Source organism: Chelonia mydas, chromosome 6, assembly GCF_015237465.2.
Source record: "Chelonia mydas isolate rCheMyd1 chromosome 6, rCheMyd1.pri.v2, whole genome shotgun sequence".
Classification (NCBI taxonomy): domain Eukaryota; kingdom Metazoa; phylum Chordata; order Testudines; family Cheloniidae; genus Chelonia; species Chelonia mydas.
In genome coordinates this window covers 116,536,818-116,550,937 of record NC_051246.2, presented here as the reverse complement: position 1 = coordinate 116,550,937, position 14,120 = coordinate 116,536,818, and the positions used below count along the sequence as shown (strand labels likewise).

The window sequence follows — 14,120 nt, the reverse complement described above, 5'->3', positions numbered from 1 at the left end:
TGAGAGGGGCACAACACTGAAATCAGAGAAGGAGCTGTGGGAGGGGCATATTGGGCCTGGCTGGACAAAGAGACTGGGACAAGGAGCCAGGCAGGTTGAGATTGGATGGGGAGCCCAGCAGGGGGAGAACTAGGACTGGATGGGGAAGGAGACTGGTGACAAGGAATTGGGATGAGAGTGGGGGAACTGGGACTGGCTGGTGTAAAGGAACTGGAACTGGGATGAGACTCCTGAGTCATGGAGGGTATGATTGGGTAGGCAGGGAGAATAGGACTAGGATAAGGAGCTAGCAGTAGGGAAGAGACAGGAACTGGGACAGAAACTATTTTACAGATTGGGAGTTGAGGCACAGATATAAAGATCAAAAGTTGCCACTCATTTTGGGTGCCCAATTTGAGATGCCTAGGCCCTGATTTTTCAGAGTACATAGCATTTGATAACATTTCATATGTTTAAAGCACAACTCCTATTGACTTCAGTGCAGCTGTGAGTATTCAGCACTTCTGCAAATCAGGCCCCAGCATTTCAAGTCAGGCACCCAGGAAATGAGGAACACACAATTAGTGACTACCTGTGAGAAATATGGTTGAAGTGACTTGCCTAGCATTGCACAGGAAATCTGTGGTGCAGGCAGGAACAGAATCCAGTTCTCCAAGGCAGCATTCAAGTGCTTTAACAATGAGACCCTCTTTTCTCTTCCTACAAACCTCTGACTCATTCACCAAACACCTTCCAACTTCTGCAACAAATGAAGTAGGGATCTTACAGACAACAGTCTCCTTCTCTCCAACACTCTGATTCATCCCCAGAATAGGTCTGTAGCATGTGCAGAATAAAGCAGGGGTCCTGAAGAAAAAGTGATCCTGCAATTAAGGACTGTGTCATAATGTTTGGGCAAAAGGGGGGCAAATTAAGGTTGCACAGGCAACTCTACGGCCTCTGCTGTTCTGAGATTTCTCAGGCAGAGTGAAATTAACAAAACTCTGCTCAGTTTGGTCGGTACTGTTCAGAACCATGTAGAGGGCAGTAAAATGGCAAGATTCCTGTCAATTTCGCTCTGCGGAGGCGGCTGCTTGGGAAAGCTGTGGGCAACAGCAGAAGTCGGGACTCTAGCCATTCAGAAAGGAGACGACCACAAAAATGGAGGCTGTGGAGGAGCAGAAATTGGAGTCGCCCCTTTCAGCAGCCAGGAGCCTGGTAGATGTGGGGGGGCAGAGCAGCCGGCCTTCCCTCAGCTATCAGGAAACTTGGCAGAAGTGGAGTAGTATCGACATCTTCTCCCCGGCCAGGGGCCCTTGGGTGGTAAGACAGGGAAAAATCCATTTTCCTTCTCATCAGCCAGAGGGCAACGTCACATGTCTCATCACACAAAGGTGGACTGAAAAAAAGGGACCCCCCCCCAACTTCCTCCAGCCTTCCCCTTCCCAGCAGCAGGTGGGGCCAGGGAAGGGAAGAGGACTGGGCTTCTAACCGGTGCATTCGCCCTCGCTGCTGTCTTATCACCCCCGTCCCAGTTTCCTCTGGGCTTGCTAAGGTCTGGTAAAGTTTTCCACCCCCAGAGGCACCCGCTGAACGAGGGATGGCGCGCCTCTCCCAATCCACGGGGCACGCAGCTCTGACCACGCCGCAGTGGATAGGGCACCCCCCGCGCGCAGGTGGCTGCCTGTGCACGCACGAGGAGTACTGGGGCGCGCACTCCCGATCCCTGCGGCCAGTCGGCGTGCACCCCTGGGCTATGCTTAGCGCGCACGCCCCCAGGGCCGTGCCCCTCTCCGGCGCGCCCCTCCGTCCCCAGCCCTTTAAGAGCAGGAGCAGCGCCGCATGGCCACACCCGCCCGCTCCTGGGTTGGGCCCGTCCCCCTCATTAATATGAAGGCTGAGGCGCCGGTGACTAATGGGTAATGAAGCTGTCACTCTGGCACCTACTTGTTGGGTGTTCGTGCAGTGCGGGCGCGCAGAGAGCGAGCCGAGCTGCCTGCGAACCAGCGCTGCTACTGCGGGAGCTCTCGGCGGTCCGCGCTGACAGCCCATGCCCTGCACCTTTCGGGGCGTTGGGGAGAAGCTTCCCGGGCAGCAGAGGAGCCTCCGCCGTGTGCATGTAAAGAGCTTCGCCGTCGATGCTCCGAGCAGCGGCCGGTCCATGGCTGGTTTCCTCGCCCGTCTCTGATCAAGCACCACTCGGCTCGGAGCAGCAGGCATGCTGGGTTCTAGCAGGCGGCACTGGGCTCCCCGCACAGCAGCGCTGAGCCTGGTGCTGCTCCTAACTCTGTGGGTGCAGGTAAGAAGATTGGCGGTTGCAGGGTGCTGGGGAAATGTCCTGGGGGGGCTGGAGCAGAAGGCTTTCCTCCCTGAAAGGGATACACCTCTCCCACCAAACGGGGTGCGGTGGAGGAGGGGGGAGTGCATTTAATTTCGTAGCCAGGGGTAACTGTCTCTTTAGCATTGCCCCTTTTGGGGCATGGCTCCTAGACCTAAAGCCCTGATCTCATTGTGGGGGTTGCCATGGCTTCTTTCTGTCTCTGTAGCCTTTCAATCAGTCTCCTGTTCATGGCATTGGATCCGTGGGTTTAAAGGAGGGGGGAGGAAATCAATATGCCGTGTTAGAAGAACATAGAATTTGCAGCTACATTTTCTTCACGCCCATTTATTTTAAGCGGTTCTGCATGAAAAACGAAGGTTGCATTTGCAGAGATCATAAATACTGTTGTATTTCAGGAGTTAGGTGCTCACTTCTGTATACTATGTCTCTTCATACCTCTCTCGATAATTTATTCAGCCTTGAGGGATTTTAAAATGTTTATATCACTTGCAGTGGCATATTTATGTACAGTACTTTTGCAGTACAGTTACTTAGTGCAGCTTTTTTATTGCTGTACTAACATCTCTGCAGTTCTAGTTGTATTATTTTATAGTAAATAGAATTTTAATAGCAAAACGCTTTACTGGAAGGCTTGGGAGGAAACCTTGTATTGGCTGATTGCAAACTTCCATGCACTTTCCCAAGACGCTATAGTAATGAGGTTGACTCCCTTTTGATTTTTATTTTTAGGTGTCCCAATCCACTGGCTATTTCGAGCTGCAGCTTAACTCGGTGAAGAATGTAAACGGAGAATTGTTGAATGGGGAATGTTGTGATGGCATGAAAAGTCCCCAGAACCTGAACTGTACCCGGGATGAATGTGATACTTATGTGAAAGTTTGTTTAAAGGAATATCAGGCCAAGATCACTCCCATTGGACCTTGCAACTACGGATCCGGATCTACCCCAGTTCTCGGTGGAAATACTTTTTATTTGAACAGCAACAAATATTATCAGGGCAAAAATCATGACGTGGGCAGGATTGTTATACCTTTTCAGTTTGCGTGGCCGGTAGGTTGACTCTCATCCCTTTTTCTATAACCTTTTAATTTCCTCAAAGCAAAATCCTTTTTCTTAGTTTATTCCTTCCAGCCTATTCAATGCACAAAGAAATAGGGTTTTTTTTCCCCCCTGATGGTTGCAAATGGATGGCTGAATAGTTATGACCTCCTTTTGCTCGTTGCTCCACTTTCTAATTTGAGTTGCCTTTTTCCTTCCATCCCGCGCTGCAATCCTTCTAGTAGACTACTGAAGGTAGTGTGTGCTCTTTGCTTGTGGAGGTTAGAGATGGTATGGAAGGTGATGGTTACCAGGTTAATATTAACGCTTGCTGTTTGAATGTACATTTGCAAAGCTGGGGTTTCCCCTTTTCACCAGCAACAATTTCATTTGTCTTGCAGATCGGGATCTCTAGGGCTAGGGGAGCTGTATTAACTCCCTTGTGTGACAGAGAGGCATTCAAGAAACGCTTGCAACAGGCTGCAGCCTAGTGACTCGGAATATTTGTGGCAGTAATAGATATAAAGCACCGCACTGGCTGCAGTGTAATAATAAATTAAACATACAACGAAGACTAATCCCAGAAGTAACTACATAAGGGCGTTTCAGTCCTGCAGAAGCAACTGGGGAATCAGTTGCATGCCAGTTCCTGCTTTACCAGGTGTAGGCACCAAGCCTGTGCAAAAGGCATTTGCCTCTGCATGGAAGGAGATACGCTGTTTTTTGGCTCCAGGTCCTGCAGCTTTGCACAGACTTGGAGCCTCCCCTGTTTGTGGCGCAAGGTGCTGCCTGCTTGCAGTTAAATGGGGCATGCATTGAAAGGAGCCTCCCGGCAGGGGGCGCCTGCAGCACGGTGAGCCTGGGGCGCGGGGAGGCGAGGCGGCGGCCGCTGCACGGGCCCCAGGCTATGGGGAGTGAGTGGAGAGCGCGTGCGGCGGCTCGCGAAGGGCGCGAGCTGCTCGGCTTCTGGAACTAGACCGGCCCCGGGGGCGGGAGGAAGTGGCGGGCGGGCGGGCGGCCGTTGGAGGAGGTGGGAGGGGCCGAGGCTGGGAGGCGTGTGGGGTACGCAGCGCGTAGAGGCCAGGAGCCCTGCCCCACCCAGCGGAGGCTGGGAACCGTCCCCTGGGGGCGGGGGCCCCCCATCGCCCTGGCCTGAGGCAGGGCGGTGAATTGGGGCCGGTCACGCCGCCCCCCCCCTCCCCCGGCCTGGGGGTTGCTCTCGGTCTCGGGGCTCCTGGTGGCGCCCTGCCCAGGGGTGTGGGGCCGCAGCAGCCAAGCGTGGCGTTGACTGGCGCTGAGGGGGGGGGCGCGAAATCCAAGGAGGCCCGTGTGTTTGGCAGCCGGAGAGCCGCCTCCCTGGTGTGGGGGAGGGGAGCGAGGGGTCGCTGTCACGTAGCGGGGTGAGCTCGGGAGAGGCTGCGAGCCGGGAGCCAACTCCAGCCTCCCCGCCCCGCGCCGGCCAGGTGTGATCCTGCAGGCACCGCTCTGCAGCTGCCCGGGGCCGTCGGGGTGGGGTTGGCTAGTGGCTGCAGCCCAGGGGAGTGGGGACTCGTCATGGCAGGGTGTCCGAGTTAGGACGGGAGCCTGACAATGGAGGGTGAACCCCGGCTATGGCAGCTCTTAGGCCGGGCACGTTGTGAACAACAAATGACTGGATCCCGCTTGCCTTGGGCTGTGCAAAGATCTTTCTCTTACTTCTGGAAATCAGCAGTCCTTGGAAATGTTAAATGGTGAAGCTCAGGTTAAAGACTGGCCATGCTAAAGAAATAAATCCCACAACATTTAAATTCTCAGTACAACTGAAGACTCTCTTCCTCCGAACATTTCCCACTAATGGGGGAGCTGGTCAGTTTTAAAACAGGCTTTTTGTAGTGTAGGAGGGAGAGGGGATGCTTCAGATTAGAAAGATACTTTAACTTTTTGCTGTTTAAATCCATATGAAGAACTTTGGAATGGATACAAGCTCTTACATGTTGATCTCTGTGTACAAAGTGGCTTAGCTTCTAATGTCCAAGACAACACTTAACTCTTTCCTAGTCCTCTATTGAATTGTAAGGCTCCCTGCTGATGGAATATGGTGAATACTATATAAATGTGATATGTGGGACAACTGAACAGCTAGCTGAAATGTGATCAAGGATTAAATAAAGATTTTCTCTCTTAAAGTCATCTATTAAATACAGGTGAGGTGAAATTATAGACTTGACTTTGAGTAAGCTAAGTGAGCAACATTAGCATCTGAAAACATTTTATACTTGATGTGCATGAGGAAGTAGAGGTAAGTTAGGTCACTATTTTATTGTGCCAGTTTCTAGTACTGCTTCTTGAAATTGGCAGAGAATTGGGTAGTCCTCATAATACAGGTTTCTGAGCTCAATCGACCCTCAATGTTTTCTGTCAGAATAAACATTCCTATCTTGCAGCTGCCATCTACTAAGTTCCTGTATATTGAATAAGTCCTAAAGTTTAACAGGCCTTTCTACTTCAGGCAAACTTACAGTACTTCCAGCACCCAAGTAATATCTGTCAACCCTCAAATCCTCTACACCACTACCCACACCACTTTATGGAAGCATTGAAGCTGAAACACTTGGTGTTTCATTTCCAGTGTGGCTTTGCAGCTGTTGCAAAGCAACCTGTAATTTATTTAAACAGTGCAACCAGTTACAAAATGCAGTTTGGTGGGTGGATTGCATTTTGAGTTTGGAAGCAATAAAGTCCTCTCCCTGCCCACCCGTAACTCTAAAAATAACTGTAGACTAGCTGCACTACAGCTTTAAAAACTACCCAAGCTGCTTTATATGCTGCATTTAAACTGGTATGTTGTAGCCTCATCATGAGGGTCAAGCTTTAAGGGGAAGATCTTGGGAGTTCCAGACTTCCGTGATAAATTATACAATAAGACCTATGATGAACAAGAGTAAATTGAAAGACTTCCCAGTTCATGTAAGACTTTTTATTGTAACATAAATACTAGAAAAAGGTAGCTTAACAAATGTTTTTGGAGCTGAATTGTGTTCATTGGTGAATAGTCCTAAAGTCAACTTCTTGAATGACTCAAATATCAAATCTTTAAAACTACCATTTTCAAAACAGATCACTTTGTGTAAACTCTCCATATTGGCATACCACTCACTTGCTGTACTCTTGTCATGGGGCTAGTTTTGTGCACATCGGTGTGCACATAAGCACACCAGTAATGAGTAATGTCACTTACTGATCAAGTTGGAGGAGATGCCACTAAAGAGGCAAGAAAAAATTATCCTTAACTTGCATAAAATGCATTTGGTTTGGCATCTATGGTCACCAAGGGACTTGAAGTCTAAAACTTCTTGTATAAACCAGGAAAAAAATATCACTTAATAAAAACAAAAATTGGTATATGTGGACTTCTTACTGGCCGCTAATTGAAGGCTTGATTGCCTACTTAAGGAGACTGTTTTTAACTTTCTAGTATTGACTAGAACCAATTGAACACAGAAGAAAACTTGTCTCCAGTATTCTTCCCTCTGTGTAATCTCTTAATATCACAAATTAACAATGGCTGTAAATGAGCTGTTTATAACAGTGTTAGTAGAAACACCCTTTTCAGCTGTTAAGATGCTTTATTACGATAAAACATACTACTTTTCAATTAGACTTGCAAGTCAATTAGACTTGCATATTTCAAGTCTCTTTTAAAAAGACAGTCTTGTTTAGAGTAGTCTGAGGTATGACAACTCTGTTCTATAAAGCTGAAACACCTGAGTTCAATGATGCCTTCAAGGAGATAGAAGTGTCAGTTGTTGCTCATTCCCTGTTTCCTGTTAAAATCAGACTAGAAAGGTTTAATTAAAAAAAAAAAACTATTTTCAAGAGAAGGTCTTAAAATTGCTACCTTGGGATATGTCTTCTGCAGAAATTTTGGCAGTGGGAGAAGTTGAGGAACAGCTAGAACAATACGGCTGTCTTCACCCACCCACCTCAACTCTCCCCTCCCTCCTGCTCTAAAATTTGAGAAGCTTAACATGTAAAAGGTTATCAATAAACAAATTTAACTTAGTTAAAATAAAAGTACTTCTCAAGTTGAGAACTACATAAAATGTTATAACTGAAATGAAAGATTCATAAATATAAACTGCATAGATGGCAATAATTGCTTCTTCTAAACCACTTTCATCTTATTCTGTGTTCTAAGTATAGAAGTTTCAACATCTGACTAAAATACTACTGAAAACTGACTTCATTGCAAGGCTTGTTGACCATCAAAACTGTTGTATCTTGAATGCAATTGGGATGCTTCTGTATGCAGACTTTCAGCTCTACCAGATTTTTATATTAAAAGCTCACATTCCACAAACTTTTAAAGTGGTAGGTTCTTTGCCCAATATTGCATTAACTTGCATTACTGGGAACTGTCTGCATCAAAAGATCATGAGACACTTTACATTTATAGTAGAGTCTAATCTCTTGCTTCAGAACAGGCTCTTCCTAAATTGATGGATTGATTCTGGAATAAGTTTGCCATGGCAACTGGTAAGTGACATGTAAGAAATAAGTGATAAGATAGTTTTCAGACTTTCTGCAATAGTATCTCTTTAGCTTGGGCTATCAAACATCTTGTGGAGATGCAGGACTATAATAATCAGTCCTGCATTTCCACAAAATGCTTAGGCTTCCATTAACTTTAAAAATTGGTTCTGTACCTTGATCAGGAGAGAAACATTGAAAAGTGTATTTTATATAGATGGGAGCTATCCCAGCACAGCCTGTTTAAATGGTGGAGTGTTGACTAATTGTTAGAGCAAAAGATTGGGAGTTGGGTCACTTAATACTGACTCTCCGTTGCATCTGTAAGGCTTAGTTTTTGTAAGGAGCTCCTAAGAATCTTAGTTGGAAGATACTAGGTATTTTGATAATGATTATGTGTATCTAATTGTCCAAGGCTAGGTTCTTGCTTTGCCAAATGAAAAAGAGGGTTTGTCTTCTCTCTGCCCCCCTCCACCTGTTAGGGGCCTGTCTTTTCTGTAAAAGGTCAGCTCCTCTGGGAGTCAAGCTGTATGTGTAAGGTCTCTGCCAAGAAGATGGGCATGTATGCCAATGTTTTGCAAATATCTTGTTGGCTATTGCGCAAAAAAAAAGTGCTATACCTTAACGTACTAAATCCCATCCTGACCTATCAGAGGGCTGAGTGATATCCTAGAATGTTGACCAGGGCTTCTCCACCTGTGGTTTGCAACAAAATGGTTTTGGGATTGCTACCACCATTCCTCTGTCCTCTGTTCATGAAATAGTACTTTAGCCCATTTGGTAGCAGAGAACCTTGAAAGTGTAAACCACTGGAGTGATTCCTCGCTGAAACAGTAGCCCTAAAAGGTGTGAACTGTTGCATTCAAGGCTCTATTGCCTCTGGTCTTCTGTAGCCATGTAATCTGGCACCTCTCCATCATGCCACAAAATGGTGAATTCCATGGCAAAAATGTTTCACTTTTCTGCACCAGGCACCAAAAATATTGGTACTCTTATCTGGCCATACAGTTGAGTTAAACATGCAAGTGTATTGTACTGACAGGTCTTGAAGTTGAAAGTTTTGAGCAGAGAGAATGGAAAAACAGTAGCTGCACCCCCATTTTTTTCAAACCCTTGAAAGTGATGGTCAGGTAAGAGCATGTTACACCAGTGTTCCACACAGGCTGTCAAATTCTCTAGGTAAAATTTAAAGTGATTCTGTCTCCAAAATCCTAAAAGATTTTGCTACCACCTTCCTTCTCCTTGTCACAGAACCTGTTTATCCGGAAACTCAAGGTAACTAACCAAGAATGAGTCCTGAGTGGTTAGGCTTTTTTCTAGTAACTTGTTACCGCCAGGAACTTGCCAGAAGATTAGTGTTCTCTACACTTTTGGAATGTGTCCAGGATTTCCATAAATGTTTCAGCTCTTCTTATCTAGCCTGTAAGTATCCTTCTCAGTTGAAGTTTTGTAGGACTAAGGGGAACTTTCAGGTATTGGATCTTATGTATGAAAGTGGTTTTTAAATTGTAAGTCTTGTATGCTGTACACAGATATTAGGGTGATCGGTCTAATCCAGATGTCTGGAATTGTTCAAACTTGATCTAAAGCATAAGCTAGAGTGTAGAATATATCCTAAGCGAAGCTGTTGAAATAATAACTTGGCTGCACAAGTAGATCTAAGATCCACTTGACACTATGCCTTTAATATATAATTTAAACCTGTTCTTTAGATGTTGTTGTTTACTTCAGCATAATCCTGTACACACAGCTAGCTCATGTAGATTCCCCTAACTCAAAATCTGAGAGCTGCATGGTTGTAGCAAGGGCAGAATTAGATATTGGAAGGCCTGTGGTCTTGACTCCTCGCTGCCTTTGGACACCCAAATAGCTTTGGTTGGAAAATGCCTCCCCATCTTCTCAGCTCTGGGTCTGGCTGCAGTGAGCCATTCTTTTGTCACTCAGGCATCGATTACCATAATGCAATGCACTTGGGATCTCTGATCAGCAATGCTTTCTTCACTGGGTTCCCATTGATTACTGGATCAAATTCAAGGTCATGTCATTTTCAGTCTTCCTTGGGACCAGCCCAAGTTGATGATGCAAACTAAATGCCTTAGAATGAAATGTAAAACTTCCTACTTTTGACCAGCTGTCCCTTAACTCCATTGACACTATAGTTTTAAAACAACAAAACTTGATATAGAATAGAGTGGGTGAGGGGAAGGCGAGAAAGTGAACATAAGATCTAACAAACTTGGGGATGGGTGCAGTATAAGCACATTATATGAATTAGGCCAGTATAATGGGAAATTAATATGAAAAATGAAGTAGATGGTAGCTACATATTAGTTAAGAACATAAAATATCTATGCAACTTGACTGCCGTTTTTTTTTATTGGAAGTCTGTGCTGATAATACAAAGTTTCCCTATAAACCAGGGATGGCCAAAATTACTGACCCTCCAAGCCACATATGACAGTCTTCAGAAGTTCGAGAGCCAGGGCACATCTGCCGAGGCTCGGGGCTTCAGTCTCGCGGGAGGTGCCTGCCAGGATTGGGGCTTCAGCCCCACTCCTGCTAAAGCCCTGAGACTCCGCTCTCTGCTAGGCAGAAGCCCCTACACCACCACCCCACTGCAAGGTAGAGGTCCCCAACTCTCCTTCCCAGTCTGGTACATGGAGGGTGGGGGATCATGAGGGGCTCTGCAAGCTGTACTTTAACTGTAAAAGAGCTGCATGCAGCTTGCAAGCCATGGTTTGGCCCAGGGTGGATTTGATTTAAATTAAATTACTAGTCAGGAAAACTCTATTTAATCATGGATTTCTACATAAAAGTGCATTCAGGTTGGTAACAACCAACAAGAAGCTCCTGCATGTTCAGACATATTCCTTTCATCATCTTCAAAGGAGGTTCCTCCTGAGAAGGAACACTTCTCATGATGTTGTTTCATTCAGGCAACTAGGCCTTTGCATTTCTTTGTTGCACTGTTTGCATTTTGCATGTATGCCTGTTTTACCCACAGGTAGAGGAACCCAGTTTAAAATATTTCCAAACTGGGTCTCTTTTACGGCCTGCTGCCATTATAGGTTTCCCTTCTAGTGAGAGAATGGTATGGTAGATCTCAAATCAATGAAGGCTCTGCTCGGAAAGACCTGAAGACTTCTGGAATATGCTGCTCAAACAGTTTCACTTTTGTTTTTACTGCCTGTCCTTCCCTTCTCACATTTATCTCCAGACTTCTTCTCTTTGTCCAGATCTATTCTGCCCCAACAATCTTCTATTCATTGAACTTTTTGAAATTTTGCACTTTTAGAGAGAGGCAAGGGATTGACTCTGTGTACACAAATTTGCAGAGGGACAATAGGGTTGAGGTCTGTTATTTCTCACTGCTGTATGTTTGTTTGGTTTGTTTATTTAAAAACATTTTTGCTGTCAACAAGCTTGTTACCTCTGGAGACAAATCCACAGTTTGAGAACTGCAAAACTAAGCATTTCTGATGGTATCTTCTAGACTGAGCACTGAGTCCCATTGAGTAGATAGAAAGATTAACCTAAATAATCTATACAGAAGCCCCTGGAACCCCATAAGATTGCATCCCTAATCCATGAACTGTTGGAACTCATTTACAAAACTTTTCTTAAGCATTACATGAATATATTGTCTCATACTATAGAATTAGAATGTATAATCCCTATTCCATGATGAGATATCTTTGAGCTATAATGTATCTTAATTAAAACTATCTTTAGATTGCTTTTTGAGGGGAAAAACCTTTTTATCAAAAAAATGCAATTGATTTTTGTCCACCCTGGCTTAGCCACCCCTGCTATAAACTCTTGGGACTTACCAATATGAACACTCAGTTTGTGGCAAGTTGAGATGTAAATCTACTCTGTGCTAGCCTGTCGTGCATGTAGTGTCTATGTGGACACTACTGCCCCTCACTAAAAGTTCCCTAGTGCGCATCAATCTACTGTTTCAAAGCAGGATAGATCAAAATGCAGTAAGGAATTTTTAGTGTGCAGCAGCAACATTCACATGGACACTTAATGTAGGGTAGATTTGCACCCCAATTTGCCACAAAATAAGTATTTATGTAGGTAAGCCCCTAGTTTAATCATCTTTCAAATGAAATATTTACTCTTAATTAGTGCCTTTTTGTGGCACTTTGGGTAGGCAATTTGAGAACGTTCTAGCAGTGTTGTAATAACTATCACAGTCAGTTTTCTCTTATGACTCTAAAAGGACATGCTCAATGCTAATAGCCCAAAATGACACTTCCAGATAATCATAACGTATGGATGTGCACCAGAAATCATCCCCTGCAGATTCTCTGCTGTGCATTTATGAATACATAGAAGACTGGGGTGTACAAGAAAATCTTGCTCTCTGTTCCCTATGGCTTAGTGGGTAAGTGAGTTTGGATAAATTTCCAGCTGCTTAGTACTTGTCTTCACAGATCTAACTCTTCTTGGGATTTTGTATGTGAAAGAATGAGGGACTATTTCAGTAAGTAAACAGTATCCCTTCAATATTAGATCAGAGAGCTTTTGAGTTAAATCTTGCATGTTCACTGTCGATAATATAGTAATGGTGTAGGCCAGGGGGTTCTCACAACAAATTTGTGGTGGCCTCATAGTGCAGCCACCAACACACTGACACTTTTCCTAAAATTATTTATTTTTTCCGAAAGTTGTTAAAGTAATATGCACATATATAAATCCAAATCATTGTAATGTATTTATGTAAGATTTTGGGTGGGTTTTTGTTTTTTTTGTTTTTGCAATAATAAAAAATAACTCGCAGTTCTCTATTCTTTACTGGACCTAACAGAATAGAAACACAAATAAGAACGTGGAAAGCACTTTCTTTTTTTTAATTTCTTCTGCTTTTTTGTTGAAAGTGGTTGTCTGTACAACAACTCTGAAGTAAATTTAAAAATGCTTTGACATAATAGAAGTGCAAATAATAATTAAAAAGAAATCTGGGTGGCTTGGGTCTGGGGAGGGGAGGCATGGCTGCGGCTGGCCCAGGGCTCCTCTGGGGTGGGTATGGTTTGGGGCTTTGGTCTGTCCAGAATTCCTCTGGCCGAGGGCGGGGTGGGGTGCTCTGGACTTGGGCCAGATTTGTGTGTGTGGGGGGGGTGTCTTGGGGCTTCAGCCACCCCGGGGCTCCTCTGGCCGAGGGGGGACACTTGGGGCTTTTCCAGGCAGGGGGGCTTGTGGCTTCAGCTGCAGGGAGGACAGTGGGTCTTGGGGCTCTGGCTGCTGGGGGGGGGCACGCGGGGGTAAAGGGGTGGAGTCAGGGGCTCCACCCGGTGCACATGCGCTCGCCCCTCGCTGCCTCCTCACCCTGCTGCTGGCTTGCTGCTCACTTCCTTACTCCCCCGCCGGGCTCCCCTCCACACCTGCCACTTGCCTTGTCTCCTCTCCCCCACAACCACTTGCCTCCTCTCCTCACCCTACCCCCACCAGCTGCTCACCTCGCTGCTCACCTCCTCACCCCCTCCTCACCTTGCTCCTTAAGCGTTGTGTGTCCCACCTCTGCCTCCAGAGAGGTAGCGCATGCAGGAGCCACATGCAGGAGGAAGGAGAGGGGCTGATGCTATTTCCCGCCCTCCCCCATTGCCCAGGAAACTGCTGTGGCTGTAGGGGAAATATGGTGGCTGTATTTGAGAAACTGTGATCTAGGCTCTGATTTTCAGGTGTGCCGAGTATGGACTTCTCCACTTGATGTCAATGGTAGTTGCAGGTGCCACATACCTCCCCCCCCTCCCCCCCCAAAAAAAAGCACTCTGGGCATGCTGTGTGTGCCAACAATTAATATTGCAGCTTGCCCAGAGCAGAAACTATGAAGAGATACTTTTCATGTAACTATAGAAAAGTCCTGTCTTCTAAATTTCAGTGAAAAGAGAACCCTTAATGTCCTCTGCATATTTCAGACATTGTTGTAACTGAACCTAGAATTTCTTGTAAAAATATCTTGCATTGCAGAGAGATTAGTGGCCTGCCACCTGTTGTGTTATACTTTCTTAACCTTTCTTCCTTCAAAGTACTCTTAAAGGCATATGAATAACTCTTCAGATAGTAGTAATATAAGGACCGTTTAAACTTAGTCCTGCCTTAGTGCAGGGGGCTGGACTAGATAGTCCCTTCCAGTCTTGCATTTCTGTGATTTTATATCTGTGCCTCTGAAAGCTTATTTAATTCTAACATTTTAAAACTTCTTTGACACACCAGTGTTTTACTAAAGTTCTCTTCTTTAAGGATA

The 14,120-nt window shown here is 45.4% G+C and overlaps 1 protein-coding gene across 2 annotated transcripts in view; it reads left to right on the top strand.

The window, feature by feature from the left end:
- The first annotated feature begins 1,685 nt into the window (after positions 1-1,685).
- Positions 1,686-14,120, top strand: part of JAG2 (jagged canonical Notch ligand 2) — a 95,594-nt gene continuing 83,159 nt past the window's right edge. Inside the window, exons 1-2 of one of the 2 annotated variants that reach the window (XM_037901086.2) lie at positions 1,686-2,278; positions 3,050-3,370. In XM_037901086.2, coding sequence (XP_037757014.2) covers positions 2,198-2,278; positions 3,050-3,370 — 402 coding nt within the window. In that variant the 5' untranslated portion in view covers positions 1,686-2,197. The remainder of the gene's footprint in view (positions 2,279-3,049; positions 3,371-14,120) is intronic. The other variant, XM_043548777.1, reaches the window with a different exon arrangement.